This window comes from Gekko japonicus, unplaced genomic scaffold, assembly GCF_001447785.1.
Source record: "Gekko japonicus isolate JY-2015 unplaced genomic scaffold, Gekko_japonicus_V1.1 scaffold109, whole genome shotgun sequence".
NCBI lineage: Eukaryota > Metazoa > Chordata > Lepidosauria > Squamata > Gekkonidae > Gekko > Gekko japonicus.
In genome coordinates, this window is record NW_015164185.1 from 185,996 (window position 1) to 208,606 (window position 22,611).

The window sequence follows — 22,611 nt, forward strand, 5'->3', positions numbered from 1 at the left end:
AGCAAGGTAGGGCAATAAGCTACTTGTTACCCAGTCTGTGGGTATATGTGTCACAGCAGTTTGAGGGAGAGGTGAAAAGATCAGCCACAAGTCAGGGCCAAAGGAACAACAGAAGGCTGCAAACCAAAGAAAGCCCTGCATGGTCCCCTCATGAAGATGCATAAGTGCATCGTGGATTTAAGATCTGTAGATGTCTACAGCATGCTCACCTTGTCTCTAAAGGCATTTTACATTCAAAAGGAGAAAATATTTCAAGGTCCCCCCCCCCAGTACTCCCCAAAATTTCCAATTTTTCCATTGGAAAAAATGGGGGGGGGGCCCTCAGGAAAAAAATGGGGGGAAATATACATTTTAATCCGATCTTTTCCCCCAGGCCTTCACATCTCTAATTCTGACTACAAAGACCAACATCCTTCTCCTACATCTGCTTTACTGCATTGAAATGAGATGACTATGTGTTGTTTTTTTCTTTTTACCACTAACAACCCATGCCCATTTGGAGCATTCCACAGCATTCTCACAGTACATATGAGAAGTATGGTCCAGAAAGGGAAATACACAGATTCTGAGATACAGAATAGATGGCACAGGACAGCTGTGATGTACAGTAGATTATTCCTTCCACTAAACAACCTCACCACCACCACTGAAATCTCTGTTAACAGTCTGCCTCCACAATGAAGAACAATATTCACAGTGGCCTCATCCGGACTGGAAACGATCCTCCTGTGCCACTCCCGCATAGAATTTTCAGGACACTGTCCATAGCTTCTATTCCCCGCTCTGGATCTTCACACAGCAAAGAGGCTACTTTTTCTGTGGCAGTTCAGCCCCTCCTTCTTGCAGGGGGTAATCTCCCCCAAATAAAGAGACTTCAGTCTGTGTAGTTCTTGACTGCCATTTGAATTTAGGGTGCTACAATCACCGCAACTGGCAAGCATGATGTGGGGAAGTGATGTCATCATGTAGGTGATGCCAGTACATCCCAAGCCTCTCCCTTGAGGCTTGCTTGACATATACCTTCCTTCTTCTTTTTTTAGGCACCAGGCCAAAACATTTTTACCTAGGGTTTTAACTAAAGGATAATTTTTTTCCACTGGTTGCACAGCCTGCTTCTAACCTCAGGACTGTTTTACTGAGTGGGTGCATTACAGTCTCTGTGTGTATATATATATGAATTCTCTCTACTATCACTAATTTTATTTGTCCCCTCTTGTATTTTTAAGTTGCCAACACACTTCTCTTTGTCTTTTTCTCTGCACTTCACTCAGTGATACGCCTGTTGCATTGTTTTCCACACCTTTGTATCATCCCTCTAGTTTTCTCCTACATTCTTTCCAAATTCCTAAACATCTTCTTATAATCTTGTCCAGGCCTTTTTATCTCCTTGTGCTATCAAAAAAAAAATGTTCTTGCACAAGAGACAGGCCACACCAATATAAATCTAAGGCTCTCTGGAGAATCACCTTATACACTGGGAGCTATTCTATGAAATACATCAGCAACCCACCCACCCCCAACATTAGACATTTTAAAAAATCAAATTGACCATTCTCTTATCTTATAGCATTGGAAAGCTAAAATACCTCCTTAATTTCCTGAAGCATAGAATTGCCCATGATTTTTTTAAAAAATTAAACATTGTACAAAGGTTACCATAGCAACCTTGTTTCTTACTGCATAATAGTCTTAAAACCTAGACTGGCCTTCTAAAATCCAAAGTAAAATTCTATGATGTTGTCCTACTAGTCGGTTTAATATTTATATTTAACTATAGTCTCTTAATCATTTTACTGTTCTTCATAACTACTGCACCAATTTCCACCAGTTTTTTTTAAAAAACATTCATTTTATTAGATACTGTATTTAAACATACAACTGCAATGAAAATGTCACTGTTTGCTAGGTGACAGCTTGCCCTTATCTCTGCATATTATACGGTAATTACAAAACATGTACTGTATGATTAATTCAAATAGCTATTTCTGATCCAATCACAGTACTGCAGTATTTTAAAAACAAAACAGGGATGCTACCATAAACACACAATAAATAGCAAAAGAAAAATGCAGTAAGATAAAACATAAAGCAGTTATTTTAAAAGGGGAAAAAAACTGATCTTACTCTTTGTTGTCCTTCAAACCAGTCATCCTCATCAAACCAGTGTGAAATGCAGGTCATCCAAGCCATAAAATATTACAAAAAAATGTTTAAAACACATGTGAATTGGTAAGTCAGCACCTGACTACTGCTAAGGGAATATGGATTCTGAGTGAAAATTTACAAAGGCTAAACAAGTGACACAGAGACGAGTCCCATGCTTCGTGAAATGAGCTGCTCTCAATAGCAAGGCAGGAATATCTCACTTTAAAAAAAAGGTTAGAATACAAATTAGATCTAGCTACACAATTCAAACTAAAGCAAACAAACCTGGAACAGAGAAAGTAGGAGCAAATAAAACCATTGAAGATTACATATGTAAAATGGCTACTGTTTCAAGCAATATTAGGCATCACTTGAAGCCTGATCCCATACTTCAGTCCGCCCCTCCAAGTTCAGTAGGATATATTCCCAGTAACAAATGATTCCTGCAGAAACACTAAGTGGTAGCCAACTGGGAATAAGTCCCAGTGAACTTTACAGTTTGGATTTCTAAGTAAACATGAACAAGATCAACCCGATAGTTTCAAAAGCAACAACTTATTCTACACATTATCTCCAACAATTTTGACAGCCTTAGAGCTCAGTCATAGGTTCCAAGTGGCTGTGGTGGCTCAAAACCAAAAGCCGTGTAATAACTTTTACAAAGACCAACCAAAACAATACAAAACTGTATGCAAACCACTGAGTTCTCCAGAACTCTACATCAGGTTGAATGTTGTTTAAAATAGGGGAAAAGGGGGAAAGGAAACAGATGTTTCAAGCCATGATCTTGAAACCCTTTTCTACATCTGGTGTAGATGCATACATAACAAGCACTGGGTGATCAGCTTGTACCTTTGGCCTTTTGGGGAAAAAATGTGAGATGATTGCAGTCCTTAATTGCAAATACAGAGGCCAGACTAATGATCAAATATCTCTAAGACCTGCTGACACATGTTTACTCAGAAATAAACCTCCATCTGTAAAACTTAAACTTCCTCCCTCAAAGGCTGCACTCATAAACATACTTTATTGGAGTGATGTATTTACTGTATACATTACTATACAATGGTCTGTTCCCCCCTGATGTGTGTTGGTAAGGTTCCATGAGGTGAAATCCCAGATGGGCTCTGTTTGTTAGAGCTGTAGACTGTATGAGGCCCCTTGGTCCTGAAACCAGTTGCTTCCATCTCTGTAGCTTCTGCTAATAAATGGAAGCTGTTTTGAACACACCTGTCTCTGCTGTGTGAACCTAAGATCAGGAATCAAAGTGATTACTCTATTCCTGATTTGCAAACAACTGGGAAGATCCCACTGAATTCAATGGTCTTTATTTCTGAGTAAATATGATTATGATGCACATGTGCTTAGGTCTGTTGCTTGAGCAGTGTAATACATTTTTTCAGGCAGACCCATCTCCCTATTTATTTTGAATCTGATCTGTTATTTCCAATAAACTTGCAAAAGCTGAGGGTTTTTTTTTTTTTTTTTAAAGGTCTAAGCTCCTCTACAACTACTATGATTACTGCAAGGCTTATAAAATGTTCACTACAATTAGGAAAAAGCATAGCAGAAACTTTAATATATTTTACTGCACCAACTCAAAATAAGGTATTTTCACTGAACCCATGCATTATATATAATTAGAGTTGTCAACTTTTAGACTAGATCATGTCGGTGACCCTTTAATGACAGTTTGATCTGCAGCAACTATCAGGTAATGTCATTTAGATATATGCCATGAAAAACTGCCCGTTTCTGCATATCTGTTAGAGGATTTTTTTCCTATCCAGTTGGCAACCTTATATAAAAATATATATATTATAAAATTCAGCATCTAAGACAGTATGAAGCCCACACCAAGTCAAGAGTCTATGATCAGCTCCTACTCATAACCAATTCCATCCTAGGGCTGTAGTCTTACATAGGTCTACTCATTATTTTATTTATTTAAAACATTTATGTGTCTCCTTTCTACATAAATAGAGTCCCCAAGGTGTCAAATATCAAAACATTAACATATGAGACATTAAAACATTTTAAATAAAGTATATATAAAATATTTAAACAATCCAATAAAACATATAAACACACAAACACAACTAGGGAGGAGGGACAACAACAGTTAGTGGGGGAATGCCAAACAAAACGGAAAAGTCTTCACCGAAGGGTGGATGACAACAATAAAAGGAAACAGATGAATTTACCTGGGGAGGGAGTTCCAAAGTTTTCATGCCATGATTGAAAAGGTACTTTCTCAGGTTGCCGCCCATCTAGCCTCAGTTGCCAGATGCACCTGAAGCAGGGCCTCCAAAGATTACCTGAGCGGATGGGTAAATTCATATGGTAATAGGCGATCCTTCAGATACGCTGGTCCTCAACTGTATAGGACTTTTAAATTCAATACCAGCACCTTGATTTGGGTCTGGAAGCAAACTGGGGGCCAACATAGATGGAACAAGACTGGAGTGATATAGTCCCTACAACCCACTCCAGTCAATGTTCTGGAGGGGCTTTACACAGATGTTGAAAAGTACAGAGGACAAGATGGAATCTTGTAGGACCTCATACACTGGAGGCCAAGGAAAGATGCAGCAGTCTGCCAGCACCACACTCTGAAACCTACCTCCAAAGTAGGGCCAAAACTACCACAGAACAGTCTCTCCCAGTTCTAAAAGGTAGTCCAGAAGGATGCCATGATTGATGGCATCAACACCTACTAAGAGGTCCAAGAGAATAAACAGGGTCACGGACTTCTGGTTTTGGCGACTTGCTGGACGGGTGCACTCCATCTCACTCTGATGTGAGTGCCCCATTATCACCAGAGCCTGGGACATGAGGGGTGCCCCTTCTAAGGTGGCTGCCGAAGAATTGAGGCTTCCCTTCGCTCCTATCGGTCCCACTGCCGCGAGACCACCATGGACGCAGAGGCGCATGCTGGAGAAAGCGAGCAAGAGATCTAGCACCTTGTTGCTCCCACCCAGCCCCTGAAGCAAACGTCGGGATGAACTGTGAGTTTGAGCGTATTTAACTAACTAAGCAGAGAAGCGCCCGAAAGCCCTAATTTAAATCGGTAGAGGAGGAGGAGTAGGGAACACCCCCACGGGAAAAAATCATGGCGTATAAAGCGAAGGGCAGAGAGCCGATTGATGCTGAAAATCAACATAGCCAAAGAGGATGTAGACCAACTCAGAGCGCAATTAAATAAACAGACCTTCAGAGTGTCCAAACAAACTTTTTCTTATGTAAACAATGTCTCTGCAAGGAGATAAAATGGCACCGAAAAAGACTTCTCCAGGAATTGCTAGCTCACAGTCATCGAGACACAAGCCGGAAGTGCCTACTGACTTCCCAAACATGTTAACTACAGCCTTGCACCCTCTGCTGGACTAGATGACTAATCTCAACAGTAAATTTAATGATCTCCAGAAACAGCTGAAAGAAACAACTACCAAGACAGAAGAAACTCATAAAACGGTTATACAAGTTGAAGCTAAGATGAATTTGATAAATCAGAGACTGGAGGTGGTAGGAAAAGAGTGGATTTCCAACAAGGAGCAGCTATTACAACTTCAAATGGATAAATCATTATATGTCTTGAGGTTCCAGGGTATCTTAAGGGGAGAACTTAAAAGAGATATTAAGTGAAGCATTGGCACCAGTGACAGATTTGAAAGTGGAACTGATACAAAGTGATATGGATATGGTTTATCAAACCTGCCCAGATTTCATTAAGAAAAATAAACTGCCTGGTGAAGTATTTGTTAAGGTCTCCAAGAGATCAATGAGACAGACAATCTTAAAAGCTACTAATGGGATAACCCTGAAAATCCAAGATGAAGAAATCCGAATACTAAAAGACATTCCATTTGAAATACAAAAGTGGAGGAGACAGTATAAAAATTTAACTTCTTTTTTATGCAAACAATCCATCCCCTACAGATGGATATTTCCGGAAGGACTTATCTTCAACTACAAAGATAAGAAAGAGAAGATTGTACAAAAAGCAAAGGCTTTTGTGGAGAAACATCAAACAACTAAAGGAAAAAGGAAAACAGAGGACACTAAACAAACTGAAGAAGAAAGTGAACATGAATCGGGGGGCAGTGGAAGTACAACTGACAAATCCGCAGAGGATTCTGATGATGAAAAAGGAGAACCTGCTCCGAAACGCCTCAAAGTTAGACTGACCTATGACAAGAGCAAATTCAAGAAAATCAAGAAATATGCAAAATATTATGTAGTTTAACTCTGAAAGTCTTTTATCCGTTTGTTATATGAGAAACTGGCTTACATCCATTTTGGCTAAATATGCTTGCTTTAGTTTGACTCTATATTAATCTTAAACAGTTTTATTCCTCATATATTTTTTAATTTACTTTAAGGTTGGGAAATACAATAAGCTCTGTGACCATAATTATGAAAGATGGTCCTTGCTTTAGCTTTGTATTTTAGTCTTAGCTGCTTTTCCCCTTTCCTTGTAGTATGTGTAGTGGAAAAGCAATAAAGAAAACTTTAAAAAAAGAATAAACAGGGTCGCACTCCCCCATCCATCTCCTAGAGCAGATCATCCACCAGGATGATGATGGCCACCAGGGTGACCAAGGCCTGAAACCAGACTAGAATGGATCCAAACAGTCTGCTTCATTCAGGAAGCCCTGAAGTTACGCAGCCAGCACTGATTCTACCACTTTTTTCAAGAATGGTACATTTGATGCCAGATGGTAGTTAGTCAACTCTTCTGGGTCCAGAGCAAGTTTCTTTAGGAGTGGACATACCACTTCCTGCTTCAAGATAAGGGTGATCATCCACTCCTCCTCTCAGGGAGTCTTTTATTGTTTTCCAGACCCAGTCTGCCAGTCCCTCCCTGGCAGATTTAAGAAGCCAGGAGCAGCCAGGATTGTACAAAAAAAAACCCAGGTGGAAGGTCTTAAACTTCTAGGAATCTTGTCCTCATCCTTAGACTGGAACCATCCAATCCTGTCACTGCTAATGTAGACTCCCAAGTCAAAATGGATGTGAGAGACGTTATCCTCAAACTGTTTAGCCAAATGATTGCAATGGCCTGCAGAGCACTCCACCTTCTCCTGTAGGCCAGAACTCAATAGGCTTGTGACTACCTGGAAGAGTTTTGCAAGTATAAACTGTATAGGTGCAATGGCAGCGGGAAAATATTGTTTCTTTGCTACCATCACTGCCATGGGGTAGGCTTTACAATGACCTCTGGTACACACCTTGTCAGATTTATCTCGAGTCTTCCTCCACTGCTGCTCCTTGAAGGGGCTACCTGACTCTTATATCTGAGAGACGGTGCCCAGGAGCAATGGTGACATAAGTGTGCCCCGTTTTATTCAGTGGGGCTTACTCCTAGGAAAGTGTTCTTAGGATTACAGCCTTACTCTCTAAGACATGTTTCACCAAACTCAGTGGGACTGAGTTTTGTCAGACCAATATGTCAAACGGTACCTTTTGCATTTAATGGACTTTGTTTTGCTACTCCCACCCCCTTCCCTGAATATACATGTGCACATGCACTTCTAAAATGGGCTGTAGTCAACTGAAGCTGATACCACAATAAATACGATAGTCTTTAAGATATCACAAAACATATAGTTATTTTTGGTATACAAACTAATGTGACTCACCCTTTAGAATATGAATGTGCTATAATTTAATTATGAGTAACTTTATCTAGGGCTAAGGCTGCAGGTAAACCAAACTGTCAATGAATCATATTTTGAACACATATAAGTATTTTGACTATTTAAAGTATACAATATACAAGATTTATTTATTTTTCTTTCCTTAAAGAGCAAGACAGTTTCTGCTAACAGAGACGCCTCATCATTCAACATACATAACCACAAAGTGTAACAAAGCATGTTAAACTCATAACTTAGCTAAATGCAAAATCCATTAATTATTCTCAATAATTAAGCTTTTAAATGTAAATCTAGTACTCTTCGGGGGGGTGGGGACACGGGAAACAGACACACAAATTCTATCCACTGTAATTCTTAAGCAACTGCTTAATTTTGCAACTGGTATCACCTTCTGCCTTTTCGAAAAGGTAAAGTTTATGGGTCTGTATGTATTTTGTGCACATACATTTTGCAAATTTTCCATCAATAATCTGAAAATGCCCATACATCTGACCATGTGAAAAGTGTGCTTCAAATAATATGAAAGGTTTATGGTTTGAATGGCATTTTGGGACTAGTCACTGAGGGCTGGATCTTGAAGGATTATGCATGTTGTGGAATGGTGTGTGGTATGTTGAATGAGTCAAAGGTGGAAAACATTATTATGGTTAAAGGTGTGGGAAAGGGCATTTCCAAAGGCCCTTCTGCCAGCCTGCCTTTACTGAACCTCCTCGCTGCAACTTCCCAGTGAGGAATGCAGAGAGGAAGGGGAAATGACAGAGTGGGGAAAGAGAGAAGGGCAGCACCAGAGTTATTAACCACTGAGGTAATTTTCCTCCTGGGCAGTATTGACTGCATAGCCAATATGGAGTGGCCAGTGCAGACACTCTAAGACAGAGGTGTTGGATTCATTTGTTACACGGGTTGGATCTGACATAAATGTCACTTTGTTGGGCTGGGCCATGTGTGCCATAAAATGTAAAGCTAGGTACTGGAGTTATAAACTATAAAGGACAGCAGCTGGTAAGCTCCGAGTTGTTCTCACTGCAAGGCCCCATGGGCTTGGGGGCTGTGTGCAAAGGAAAATCCACAGGGGCGAACTGGAGAGCCAGTGGTGCAGCACTGGGCAGATGCTCCCATTCTGCTTGACTGCTGTAGACGAGGTTTTTCCACCATGCTGAAGCCACAAGAGGAGTGAGTCTCCCCATTCCCCCCCAAATAGTCTCCTATTTCCTCTCTTGCACTAGTTGCTCGTGGGCCGCATAAGAGCCCTGGATGGGCCGGTTCCGCCCCCTGGGCCTTACGTTTGACACCTCTGCTCTAAGATTTGGTGGAGGGGCTGCCACCATCATTCTGCGTACTGATGGGCTTGTGGATGGAGGACCAGCCCATAAATTTGACCATGCTGCTGGATAGCGTCTGGGAAGTGCAGATGACTTTTTGAGGGGGTTTTCATCCCCAGAGTGTAACATTAAGACAGAATGAGTGGCTGTAGTTTTGCAGGATTGTGTGACCTACTCCAACTGGCAATCCTCAGGGAGAATGCCTCCTTGAGGTAGAGGAGCCACCCTATTGGACTTTGAGCTGGACTTGCATGGACTGAGTATCATAAGAGACACTTCTGTGACCTTGGCCAATTTCCGGCCAGGATCAGGGCAAGGGTCACCTGACCTACTCTAACCAGCAACCCTCAGGGAGAACTTCCTTGAGGTATGGGAACCACCTGACTGGGCTGTAAACGAGACTTGTGATCAAACATCTCTGGAGACACTCCTGGTACCTTGACCAATTTCTGGCCAGGGCCAAGGCTTAGCAACACCCTGACCAAAGTGAAACTGAGCCTACAGAAGGCACCTGGTGGTGCTGCAGGAAGGCTTCAGGCTCCCCTACTGCAGACGTGTGATCTGGATACAGCTGTTGCTGGCGCTGTTTAGAGATTATTAAGGCAGGTGGGAGTCAACTGAAGCTGATACCACAATAAATATGATAGTCTTTAAGATATCAAAAAACATATAGTTATTTTTGGTATATAAACTAATGTGACTCTCCCTTTAGAATATGGATGTGCTAAAATTTACTTATGAGTAACTTTATCTAGGGCTAGGCTGCAGGTAAACCAAACTGTCAATGAATCATATTTTGAACACATATAAGTATTTTGACTATTTAAAGTATACAATATACAAGTAAGATTTCTCCCTACTGCATTTATTTTTCTTTCCTTAAAGAGCAAGACAGTTTCCGCTAACAGAGACGCCTCATCATTCAACATACGTAACCACAAAGTTCTCACTGCAAGGCCCCATGGGCTGGGGGGGGGGGGTTCAAACTAAAACCCTTGGGGGGGAAGTGGAGGGAGCCAGTGGTGCAGCGCTGGGCAGATGCTCCCATTCTGCTTGACTGCTATAGACGAAGTTGTTCCACTGTGCTGAAGCCACAAGAGGAGTGAGTCTCCCCATCCCCCCCCCCAAGTAGTCTCCTAGTTCCTCTCTTGCACTAGTTGCTCATGGGCTGCATAAGAGCCCTGGATGGGCCGGTTCCGGCCCCTGGGTCTTACGTTTGACACCCCTGCTCTAAGATTTGGCAGAGGGGCTGCCACCATCATTCTGCGTACTAATGGGCTTGTGGATGGAGGACTAGCCCATAAATGTGACCATGCTGCTGGATAGGGTCTGGGAAGTGCAGATGACTTTTTGAGGGGGTTTTCATCCCCAGAGTGTAACTTTGAGAATGAGTGGCTGTAGTTTTGCAGGATTGTGTGACCTACTCCAACTGGCAATCCTCAGGGAGAATGCCTCCTTGAGGTAGAGGAGCCACCCTATTGGACTTTGAGCTGGACTTGCATGGACTGAGTATCATAAGAGACACTTCTGTGACCTTGGCCAATTTCCGGCCAGGATCAGGGCAAGGGTCACCTGACCTACTCTAACCAGCAACCCTCAGGGAGAACTTCCTTGAGGTATGGGAACCACCTGACTGGGCTGTAAACGAGACTTGTGATCAAACATCTCTGGAGACACTCCTGGTACCTTGACCAATTTCTGGCCAGGGCCAAGGCTTAGCAACACCCTGACCAAAGTGAAACTGAGCCTACAGAAGGCACCTGGTGGTGCTGCAGGAAGGCTTCAGCCTCCCCTACTGCAGACGTGTGGTCTGGATACAGCTGTTGCTGGCGCAGGAGCCATTCCCTGTGCTGTTTAGAGATTATTAAGGCAGGTGGGGGAGGACATGTTCAAATGGAACAGAGCCTCCCTGCCTGCCCTTTTACAGGAACTTCACACCTTCATATAACAGATGGAAGCTGTCAGAACAGTGCAATCGATTACTGCCAGTACATCCTGCACAAACCCCAACTCCTATCCCTGGAAAAGCCTGCAGTGCCCCTGCTCTTCCCTCTTACCATTTTGTCAGCTTCTATCCACTGTCCCAAAAAACCTCAGGGGGCAAACTAAGTCCAACAGACTGATAGGAAAAGGAGAAACCCAGGGCCCATTAACTGGAATCTCCCTGCCAGCCAGGCAAAACAAAGATGAAGAAAGGCTGAAGCCTTCCTTTGAGGCAGGCAGCCCCCCCGGCACTACTCAGAGATGTAAGCAGTTTTGTTTTGTTCCTTTAAGCCTCACACGCTTCTTCCCTTATAAGCTCTCCCTTCTCTGGAACACATGTGAAGAGGCAGTAGGTTTCCCAGGTCCCTCCTGGCAATTGGCAGGGAATGCAGGGAGGGGAACTTACCAGGAAAAAGGAGGCAAAAACAGCTTCTACCATGGAGTTTTTGCCCAAATACCAGAGTGTAGCTTGGATGTTGCTGGCACGATGTCACTTCCTATGCAACACCAGCAACATTGCCTGGGTCTTCCTCTTTCTATGGGTAAGTCCCCCTGCTGGTCAGCCGATCAGCAGCTGGGGGGCAAAGCCTGGCGGCAGAGGCGCTTCACTTCCACTGGGGAGTCTGGCAAGAGGCAGAGGAGTGGGAAGACCACTGTACTTCAAGGAGGGCTTTACAGAGAGGTTTCCCCACACATTTCTGTCCTCCTTCAGTGCCACTAGAATTGGGCTTCCTGCTTTTAGGGGTCCTTGAGAAGTCAGGAGCCTGGGCCAACCTGCGTCTTTAAGAAGGAAACTGTTCCCTTGTAATGACAACCCCACTGTTTCCCACGCAATGTTGCTTCTGATCTCTAGCCTTAACTCCACTCAGCTAGCCATACATAGGGCTTCCTCACCTGTCACTTTTATGCAGAACCATAAAACTTCAGGAAACCCTTGATCCAGATCAAGTACAAGAAGAGCTCCAGACCCAGATCCACCACAACAATGGTTTCCAGACCACATAACCCAAGCCCCAGCCACACTCCCTTGCCCCTCATCTCTTTGCTGCTAGGAGGATGGTGTCTATACATCAAAGGCCACCCAGGAAGCCTGAGAGACCACCAAGGCAGCCCCTTCTACCAGACCAGCCAACCAGCAAGCATCCTAATCCACAGGCAGCTTTATCTCATTGGAGCAGCATTTTCCAGCACTCACTGAGATCATGGCCAGTAAAGCAGTCACAGAAGACGGGCTGCGTCCTTCAGCCAAAAGACCAGAAGAGGGACCAGAGAATGAAAGAGACTGTTGACAGCAGTATTCATGAATCATGCAGTGTTGTGCTGGGATCCAGCAGCTTTGTGGGGTTTAGGGGAGCCATCTCCATCTCTTGTTTGTACTTGTAAAATTGAAACCATGTAATTTGGCCTAACCTCTTGCCTAATGTGCTGTATTTATACACTATGATGTACTTCTGCAAATCACCATAGGGCCTTGCTTCCCCGTGCCGCCCTGCAAGAGTGACCAGCCTACCTTTCAAGGTTGATTCTGTAGACGTAGGTATCCATCAGGATGAATCTGAGGATACCTAGAGGTGGAATGTTAGAAATAAAAACCAACCCTGCATTTCCTGAGCTTTACCCTGTATTTTCTAGGTCTTTTCCCTGTTGTCCACGGTGAAGCCACTAAGCCTTCTCCTGTCTTTCTAAAAAGCAAATGCCTGCCTGCTGTTCTCTAAAACAATATATGTGTAGCACAAGCTGCAAGGAGTGCAGGTTTCTCTCAGCTGAAGCTCAATCATTAGCTGAAAAACAAGGACCCTAAAGTCACACACTGTGAGAACACACAGTTTCTGAGATTTGATAAGGACCTTAGGAGGGTCCAGCCTGTGTTATCACACCAGAGAGATTTGCAACATGTACAAAACAAGTAATTTTCTGAGACCATTCTGATGCAAAATGGTCCTAGATCAGCCCCACAAGCTGCACCAGGTTGATCCTTCTCCATAGGAGGGTCCAGGGGTCATTTCGTAGAAAAAGACAGGAGGGTCCACCCTGCTCGAGCAGTCCACTCCTCATTCATCCATGCCCCTTTTCTTTTGCATAATTATACTGTTTCTATGTGCATTTGTCTGCCTCTCTTGCACAATCTGGGAGTCTGTGGGACTGCTTCTCATTGTCTGTTATATCTCTTTGAATAAACTCTGTCTTGGACAAGAGCCTGTTTCTGTGAGCCTCAGTGGTTTGGGGAGTGAGAGAAGAAGCGAACGCTTGCAAAAAAAGATCCACAGTTTAGTGTAGTGGTTAGGAGCACAGACTCTAATCTGGGAAAACCAGGTTTGATTCCCCACTCCTTCACATGCAGCCAGCTGGGTGACCTTGGGCAAGCCACAGTTCTCTCAGAGTTGTTCTCTCAAGAGCAGTTCTCTCAGAGCTCTCAACCCCACCTACCTCACACGGTATCTGCTGCGGGGACAGGAAGGGAAGGAGATTGTAAGCCGCTCTGAGACTCCAAGTGAAGGGCAAGGTATAAATCCAATATCTTCTCTTCCTGTTGTTGTGTGAAGGGCCTGATCCTCCCTTCTGCAATAGGGTTGTGACTGTGCAATTGGTCTTGGTGGGGGTATTTCCTCAGGGCCTTAAAATCCCCATCTTCATGCAGTATTAATCTGTGGAATTACCTGTGGCAGAACACCCCTGTGAGACAGGACAGAGACTTGCACAAGACAACCCATTTTCATATCTAATAATAGGGCCTGAACTGTGGTGACAAAGGTGAGAAAGAGTTCTTGGTATTGTAGCAGACAGCTTGATGACAACGTCAGCTCAGTGTGTGGCAGCACTAAGGATTATACTGAATAGCCATATTGCAATGCTCTTGGACAAATCTCCAGTACAGCCTCCTTTGAAGTAGTGTGCACACTTCTTGTTGCTAATACCTCAAAATAGATATTGCAGGCCTGGAAGAAGGACCACAGAGAGTAAACAAGATGGTTATAAGGCTGGAGTTCCTTTCAAGTTGTTGGAGATTTTTTAAAGTCTTCTCCTATAACACTGGGACTTAGTAGTGCACCGTAAAGTTGATGGGGAACAAATTTAGGATGAATAAAGGATTTCTATTATTATTTATTTAATTTCAATTTTATTAAATTATTAATTTCCAGCATTCACTGCCAGAGGATGTAGTAATGTCCACTAGTATACATGGCTTTAAAATGGTTTTAAACAAGTTCGTGGGGTATTGTCCATCAATGGCTACTAGCCATAGTGACTAAAGGGAACCTCCATAGTCAGGCAGCAAACCTCTGAAAACCAGTAATAGGACGCGACATCAAGGGTGGACCATGGCCTCTATGCACTTTTTGTTAGGCACTGTGTGAAACAGGATGCTAGACTAGAATGGACCATTTGTCTGATCCAGAAAGGCACCTCAGTCAGAGAAGGTTCTAGACCCATATGAAGCTGATAGGGTTTTTAATTTAAATAGCTAAGTTTCATTCACATGTTCTCTAATAAACTATGATGTTGCAAAGATAGAGAGAATGACTTTAAAATAATCCTGCTTCAACTATCAGCAGGATAAAGGTCTTTCAATAGTTTATTGTCATGATTTATATGACAGCACTATTAGACACAACCAATTAAACTGCAAGGTATCTCAATACAACATATAAATTATTTCTATCTTGGCAAAAGAATGCAACACAAAAACTGTGCAAGGGATAAAGTTTAATTCCCTATAAAAATACTGTGGTATGGACACCAATGTCCATATCACAACCAAGAACAGTACAGTAGAAGGTCAAAAATGCATAATCAGAACCAGATGTACTCCTTGAAAACAGCAAGTTGGCACACTGGACAATTGCTAGACAATACACTACTTCTTAAACAACTAATAAATATTATATAATTGTAGAGGAAGAGGACTACAAAAGCCAGGCAATGTCACCATCCCAGCTGAGTTGAAAAACAACTGGGGTTGGAACCTGATAAAAAGGTGGGCCCTACTGGGAGACGGGAGAATAGTCTGGAGGGACAGGTAGCTGCCAGGGGGAAAACTTACTTGTGGGTGGTTTTCTCAAGGACAAGCAGAGACTGCTCTCAAGGAAGGAAGAGGCTCTGGGCCCGGAGGACCAGGCAGAGCTCTAGGGAAAGTGGGGCCGGGCATATCTATTTTATTTTTATTTATGATTTTATTCTCCCTGAAACTGGCTCAGAGCGGGTGACAATGATTTATAATATACACATTTAAAAAACCTTCCAAAATACAAAATACAATCAATTCAATAAATACAATAAAATCAGTACAACAGCTATTATACAATTTAAGATGGCATAAAACTCATATGGAGGGGCAATATACAGACATCTAATGAGAAGGGGGGAAAGGGGGAAGCAAGGGGGGAGGGGGAGGCTAAAATTAACTGCAGCCTATAAACTAGGGGCCCAGTAATGGCCTCAACCATAGACCCGGCAGAACAACTCTGTTTTGCAGGCCCTGCAGAATTGTACCAGGTCCTGCAGGACCCTGATCTCTCCTGGGAGACTGTTTCACCAGGCCGAAGCCAGGGTCAAAAAGGTTCTGGTCCCAGTTGAGGACAATCGGACGCTCTTTGGGCCAGGGACCACCAGCAGATTTTGATGATGATGAGTGTAACACTCTACAAGGTATGTACTAGGACAGGAGGTCCCAAAGGTATACTGGTCCCTGACCGTTAGGGGATTTGAAGGTCAGCACCAGAACCTTGAACTTCATCTGCCCTCAATCTGGAGCCAGTGCAGCTGATAGAGCACTGGTTGGATATGTGCCCGACAGGGTGTTCCTGCCAGAATGCTGACAGCTGCATTCTGGACCAATTGCATTTTCCAGATCAACCTCAAAGGAAGCCCTACACAGAATGAGTTACAGTGATCCAGCCTGAAGGTGATCGTTGCATGATCGTTGCATGGATCTCCGTGGTTAGGTCAGAAGGCAACAGGTATGGGGCCATCTGTTCAATCTGAAGGCCTGGGGTATGGCTACCCTGTAGGGTTTTCAAGGCAAGAGGCATTCGGAGGTGGCTTGCCATTGCCTGCCTCCATGTCAGCCCTGCTTAGCTTCTGATGAGACCAGGCTAGGCCGGGGCTATCCAGGTCAGAGCCCCTCCTCTATACAACAAAATTATTCTCAGTAATAATCATGTAATAAAATGAATAATAATAATGGCCAGAAAACAGATTCACGTAGTGAATGTTGGTAGCCATGTTGGTCTGAAGCAGCCAGACAAAGTTTGGTCTTAAAGGTGCCACTGGACACAAACTTTGCTTCAATGGCCAGAAAAGAAACAGAAAGTGAAAAATGTCTTCTATTTAACTTCATATATATATAATCATGCCAGTAAAAAAGATCCAAATTCAAACAAGCTATTCCATCATGACAGCCAGTGTGATATAGTGGTTAAAGTGTTGGATTAGGATCTGGGAAATCCAGGTTCAAATCCCCACTTGTGTCAATGAAGCTTGTTGGGTGACCTTGGGCCAGTCACATTACTCAGCCTTGTGTTCCCTGAAAGGGCCCAATACATAATATTGGGTGCTACCATGCTGTTAACTGGCGAGACCTTTGTAGTGTGTCAAAATACAGTGACTTCAGAGACATACTGTATTTGTTTGTGTTTGTTTTAAACAACCCAATTCCATAGAGATGTTTCTTTACACACTATTCTAACACCAAAAAGTAAGGAGGGGGGTGGAGCTGTTGTTTTACTCTGCCTTTGACAGCCTTTTGATTTGACAAATGATTTATTTCTTGGGCTTACTTCAATGTAATTCAATTTATTAAAGTACTTATCTTATTGCATTGTTGGTATTAAAGCTCAGCAGTGCTCCCATTTCTGCCATTACTGCAGAGGTGTGCAGTGTGGGGTATGGCATTCCCTTTCTCAGGCAGCACAATCAAGGGACTGCTCGTTTTCCCTTAAATCAGAGTATAACAAGAAATATCTTTTCCCTAAGCACAGCACACGATATCAAGAGAGACTCCCATAAAAGAGCACTCCACACAGTTTAATCTTTTGTTCTGCTGCTCAGTATTTATTTGTACCACATGTGCATTATTTATAAACTGCATTGTGTAATATTTGTATTATTTATACATACTCCCAATCAGAAAATCATTGTCTTGCAAGCTAAAAGGTTGTTAAAAAGGTAAAGGTTCCCTTGCTCGAAAGCCAGTCGAGTCTAGGGTTGCGGTGCTCATCTCCATTTCAAAGCCGAAGAGCCAGCGCTGTCCGAAGACGTTTCCGTGGTCATGTGGCCGGCATGACTAAACACCAAGGCGCACTGAACGCTGTTACCTTCCCACCGAAGTGGTACCTATTTATCTACTTGCAATTTCTTGCTTTCGAAGGTTGTTAGTAAGTACAAAAAGGCATTTAAAACACCCACTTCGTTGGGTCAGGGCATATGTGCTGTTTTAAACAATTGTTTATACTTTCTCCATAAGTGAAAAGGTTTGAGAGCAACAGATGAACACGAAAAGAGAAGCCTGCGGCCAGCAGGGCCAGGTTAAAGCAGGACCAAACCCCAAAGTGAAAGGTGCAACTACACAGAGAGGGGACTGACAACAACTCCCTCCTTTCTCACCCGTCTGCTTTATCCTAGAGTGTGTGAGAGGGGGCCCCAAACTGTGGTGGATAAAAACAGCCTTGACACCTCAAGCACGTTGTTACCCAGAGGCGGCAGACAGAAAGGGGAGGGGGAGAGACGCTTTGTCCTCCTCTCCCCTCCCACGTGAATCCTGCCCATGACTGATAACCCTGCAGCTGCTGCTTTTAGAGAAGGGGTGACTTTGCCTCTTCCCACAACCGCTTTAGGCGCAAGCTTACCCCCAGCTTCGGTAGGGTCTGCTTGCTTCTCCCAAGCTGCTCCCTACCTGCCCGTAATAAGGCGCTGGCGCTCACCCACCGGACTCCCCACGCACGCTGACGGGCTTGAAGTGAGGCAAAGGAGGAGCAGCTGCCGCTGAGAGCTAACCCGTCTCCCGGGCAACCACCGGGGCCCGCCTCCGTCTCGCCGCCTCTCGCCAGTCGTTCAGGAGGGAGGGAAGCCCGGCGCTGGTGATGTCACTCCGGAAGACATCCAGGGGAGGGGGGATCAGGAAGGATGGGTTACCAAGGCAACGGAGTGAGCGCGAGGCGGCCGCGAAGCTGTGAAGGCGATAGAAGGCGCTAAGTGGCGTGGCTGCAGAATGTCCTCCGACTTCGCTCGGGCGCTGCAGACATTAATGTTGGGGTGGCAGGAATTTTCCGGGGGGGCACGCCAGTCTCAATTGCGTCGGGCTTTATGCGTGGAGGAAAGCCACTTGGAACAAATACGTGACAGTTAATGCGGCAAATGTACTAAAACAGGAGTCCCGTGGGTTATACATTTAAAATCTTCGTGGTCTCCGGTGCTCAGGGAGGGGGGGAACCTTTCGCCCCCACCCGCGGCTGTTGCCGCCGCAGCCGCCTTTGGCGGCGGCCGTATCTTTTTAAGGAGTCCCTTGCAAGACCTCAGGGAGCCAGAATGACCTCTCGCGTCTTACAAGAATGTCCCTGTCACTTGGAAACTCATTGAATCAACGCAGAGATTGAAACTTATAATATTTATTATGATTGCTAACCTCCACCTGGTGGCTGGAGCCTGGAGAGCTCCTACTATCAGAACTGACCTCCAGGCAACAGAGATCAGTTCACCTGGAGAAAATGACTGCTTTGGAAGATGGTTCCTATGGCACTGAAGTCCCTTCTTTCCCCGAACCCTGCCCTCCTCAGGCTCCCCCCCCCCAAAAAAAATATCCAGGTGTTTCCCAACCCAAAGCTGGCAACCCGATTGTTTATAAATATTTTGTCAATTAATAAATATGACATGTGAAGTCTCAGAAACAAATAGAATAAAAAGCTAAATTACATTCGTTTGCCAAAACAGTGGGGAATAGCTGTAAATTTTATACCTATTGTTTCTGTGGACCTTAAACTGCAACTTATTCAGCAAAAAAAAAACCCCTCTTATGTTTAGGATATACTAGACTCCACAGCAACTTCTTAGTAAAGGACTAAGTAAAGTGTCTAATTGTTGGCGCTGTAACTCACAAGACATGTCTCTTAAACATATGTTTTGGTCCTGTCCAGTTATTAGATCAATTTTGTATTAGAATACGAGCTCACATATCATGAGCAAAGTAGTGCTTTCTACAGCAAACAAGAATGTAACACATGTGAACTCTAAAGGAGAATCAGAGTGGCCTGTTTATTTGCATTTCCACTGCTCCCCCTCACTTATCCCCTCTCCTGTTTCATGTAGAATGCCCTCCATGTGCAGAAATTCTGCTGTTGAGAAAAAGGAGAGGGGGGAAGAAAAACTTTGATGTCTCATAGTTTTCTAAATCATCAACTAATATATGGCTTTGGTGCTTATTTGTATATAATCTTTACTGGTCCACTGTAAACTTTACTATAATCCTGTGCACAGGGCTGGCCTGACCATCTAGGTGAACTCAGTGATTGCTTAGGATGCCAGACTTGAAGGGGTACCCAGTGAAAGTGGATTTCTATTCTTGTTTTTAAAAATACTAATGCGTCTTTAGACTTCTCAGTTTTTTCTGTGTTGAGTATTGGGGGTATGTCTGTGCCAGATTAATAGATCACCTAGGGTGCCAAAACCCCTCAGGCTGACTCTGTACAGAGTTAGATTTTTTAGAGCTATCGACTGAAGCTCAGGATTGTAGCCTTTGTCTTTAAAAAATGATGCTGGTAGCAGAATTCTTTCTGTTTCTTTTTTCCTGCAGATTTTCATATCTGTTACTATCTTTTGTTTTCAGTTTTGGCAGTCCAAATATTCCATATGTTTCTTAGGTGTTTAATCTTTTTACATCACAGCTAGTACCTGATTTAAGCTCACTAATATGCATTCATTCCAGAGTGATAGCTGTGTTTCTGTCTCCTGCAGCTTCTCCAGCTACTGTTCATTTCCTTTGAACAGTTTGCCTGAATGCAAACTGGAGGGGTACATAGTCACTATCACCATATTGTCAGCAGAGGTCGCTTGCTTTCTTTCCCCACAGCTGTACAAGCATTTTAAATGACTTAATATGCACATATTATTTCCAGGAACTGTGGGTTCATATCAGAACAAGGTTATTGTACTGGGAGTGCATGAATAAATGTGTACCAGAAAAGCACATGCTCAAAGCAAAAGGGCACACAAGGTAACACCTATGGGTCTCGTCTAGAGTAAGGTGATGATGATCATGACATATCTGTCAAATCTGTCACATCTTTACCATGCCTTTCATTGGAGGAGCCTAGGGCTGTGTGCTTGGCTTGCACTTCCTCCAGTTTCTCTTCACAACCCTGTGAAATAGGTTATGCTGAGAAGGATTGACCCAGGGACTCCCAATGAGTTCATGGTTCATGGAGGCTTGAACCTGGTTCTCTTCATAGTCAGACACTCTAATCTCTAAACATCTCTGGCTACATGTAGACCTCTACAGTTTCTGACAGTGAGCAGTTGGCAAGTATATTTGCCATCTTGGACAAATCAGTGATTTTCAGTTGTTTTGCCTTTTACAGGCAAAACTTTGTGGCTTTCTGAAAAGTCCTTTTCAAAATCCGATCTAGTTAAACCACTCTCATGAATTCAGATCTTCATCATTCTCTCTCAACTCTGTATTACAGCTTTGTAAGAGACACTTGATATATAGATGGCAACCTCAGAATGCTATTGTTTGGGAGGAATGCTGTTTTTTAAACACATCTTGTGTATCTGTCTAATCGGGGATAGAATTTATAGTATAAGTTTATTGTCTTAGCCATAGGTCATAACATAATACATTACGTCATAAAATGGTAATGTAGACAATAGGGGAAAAAATCAGTATACTCCTATGCTTCTTCTACTTTGCGTTAAATACTAAACTCATTCTGGTTTTCCTTGTTGCTAAGGGCAAATAACGCCATTCTGCTAGAGACATAGTGGGCAAGGTCTGAGAGTAAAAAACTGTCCAGATCCAAATCGGAGAGTCCATTACGCTGTGGAATAATAGGGATGATGTACTTTAGCCTAAGGAGCTGTGGTGGCTCAAGTGGTTAAGATGCTGAACTGCAGGCTGTGGAAGGTTGGTAGTTCAGCAGTTCGAGACCCGGGTGCCACATGACGGAGTGAGTTCCCGTCTCTAGTTCCAGCTCCTGCCAACCTAGCAGTTCGAAACCAAGAAATTGCAAGTAGATAAATAGGTACTTCAGTGGGAAGGTAACAGCGTTCCGTCCGCCTTGGTGTTTAGTCATGCCGGCCACATGACCACGGAAACGTCTTCGGCTTGGAAACGGAGATGAGAACCGCAATCCTAAAGTCTGATTTGACTGGCTTTCGAGCAAGGGAACCTTTACCTTTACCTTACTTTAGCCTAAGGGCTTCATGCCATGGGCATCTCAGAATATAACGTGCAATATCATCAACTTCCCCCATATCACGATAGAATTTATAATAAGTAGGAAGAGGTTTAGACATAGCTAAATTAAAGCAAAAGCCATGACTCCTCTCCCCAGTGAAATGGCACTGTAATAGGAGGTGGTCACTGGTGTTGATAGGGGCATTCAAAAAAAAAATTCCTGAAGGAGACTGAAAGGGTAGGAATGGACATGAGATGGTGCGGAAGGTGAGGCTCTATAAATAAGGTCTTCTCTAAAGAAGAGAATATAAAAATTGGAGTTGGCGATGGCACCCAGTTTACCAATTTGTATACTGTAAGTGTTCATTTTGTAATTGTAGTACATTTTGACTAACAAAAGAAAGTATTAACAGTTTATAAATCTATGTAACCCTCTAACATGGGGGAAAGAATGAGATAGAAATTTATACTAACTAGTTTTTCTGTAGATGGTAGTGCTGTTTTTTCAAGGGTTGAGCTGAGAAGCTGCTAGATTGGCAGGTTTTTAGTACGTACATTGCTTAGCTCACAGACTAGAAAGTTTACAGGACACTTTCCACCTGCCTGCCTTTTGTACCCTCCTGGGGGGGAGTTTTGTAGCAACTAGTTTGTTTTTTTTGAAGGGGTCTAGCTTGCCAATGAAAATAATAAACTGTTTCTAAAACAAATTTCCCATTCATTTTTCCATCTTTCCTAGTTCTTCCTATTGGAGTTGTAAACATGTATCATATTAGACCGTAGTTAGATGCTTACATGATCAAATGCTCCGCACACCACAAACTAGCATGGCACTTAGAAGGCTAGGCTACAACCTTTATTCTTCCTGATATCAGAAGTATTCAGTTACATATGTTTTCACCTGCAGTCTAAACTGCTACTGTTACCATGTGATTTTGGGAAGATTTGTGTGTCCTAGGCATATGTCCACATGAATTAAGCCCATTTTTCAATATGGTTCAGATTCACTTTGGAAGGCAGACACCCTAAGCAAATGGAAGAAACTTCTGTTCCACTGCCTTATGCTAAAAGGGGCTGCACGCTTAGGTTCTGTATCAAGCTTGATAGATCACATGTC

General features: G+C 43.3%; 1 protein-coding gene across 1 annotated transcript in view; it reads right to left on the reverse strand.

The window, feature by feature from the left end:
- Positions 1 to 2,190, reverse strand: part of WDR17 (WD repeat domain 17) — a 62,896-nt gene extending 60,706 nt beyond the window's left edge. The window contains exon 1 of the mRNA XM_015408144.1: positions 2,125 to 2,190. Within this exon, the coding sequence (XP_015263630.1) occupies positions 2,125 to 2,190 (66 nt within the window). The remainder of the gene's footprint in view (positions 1 to 2,124) is intronic.
- Positions 2,191 to 22,611: the final 20,421 nt, after the last annotated feature.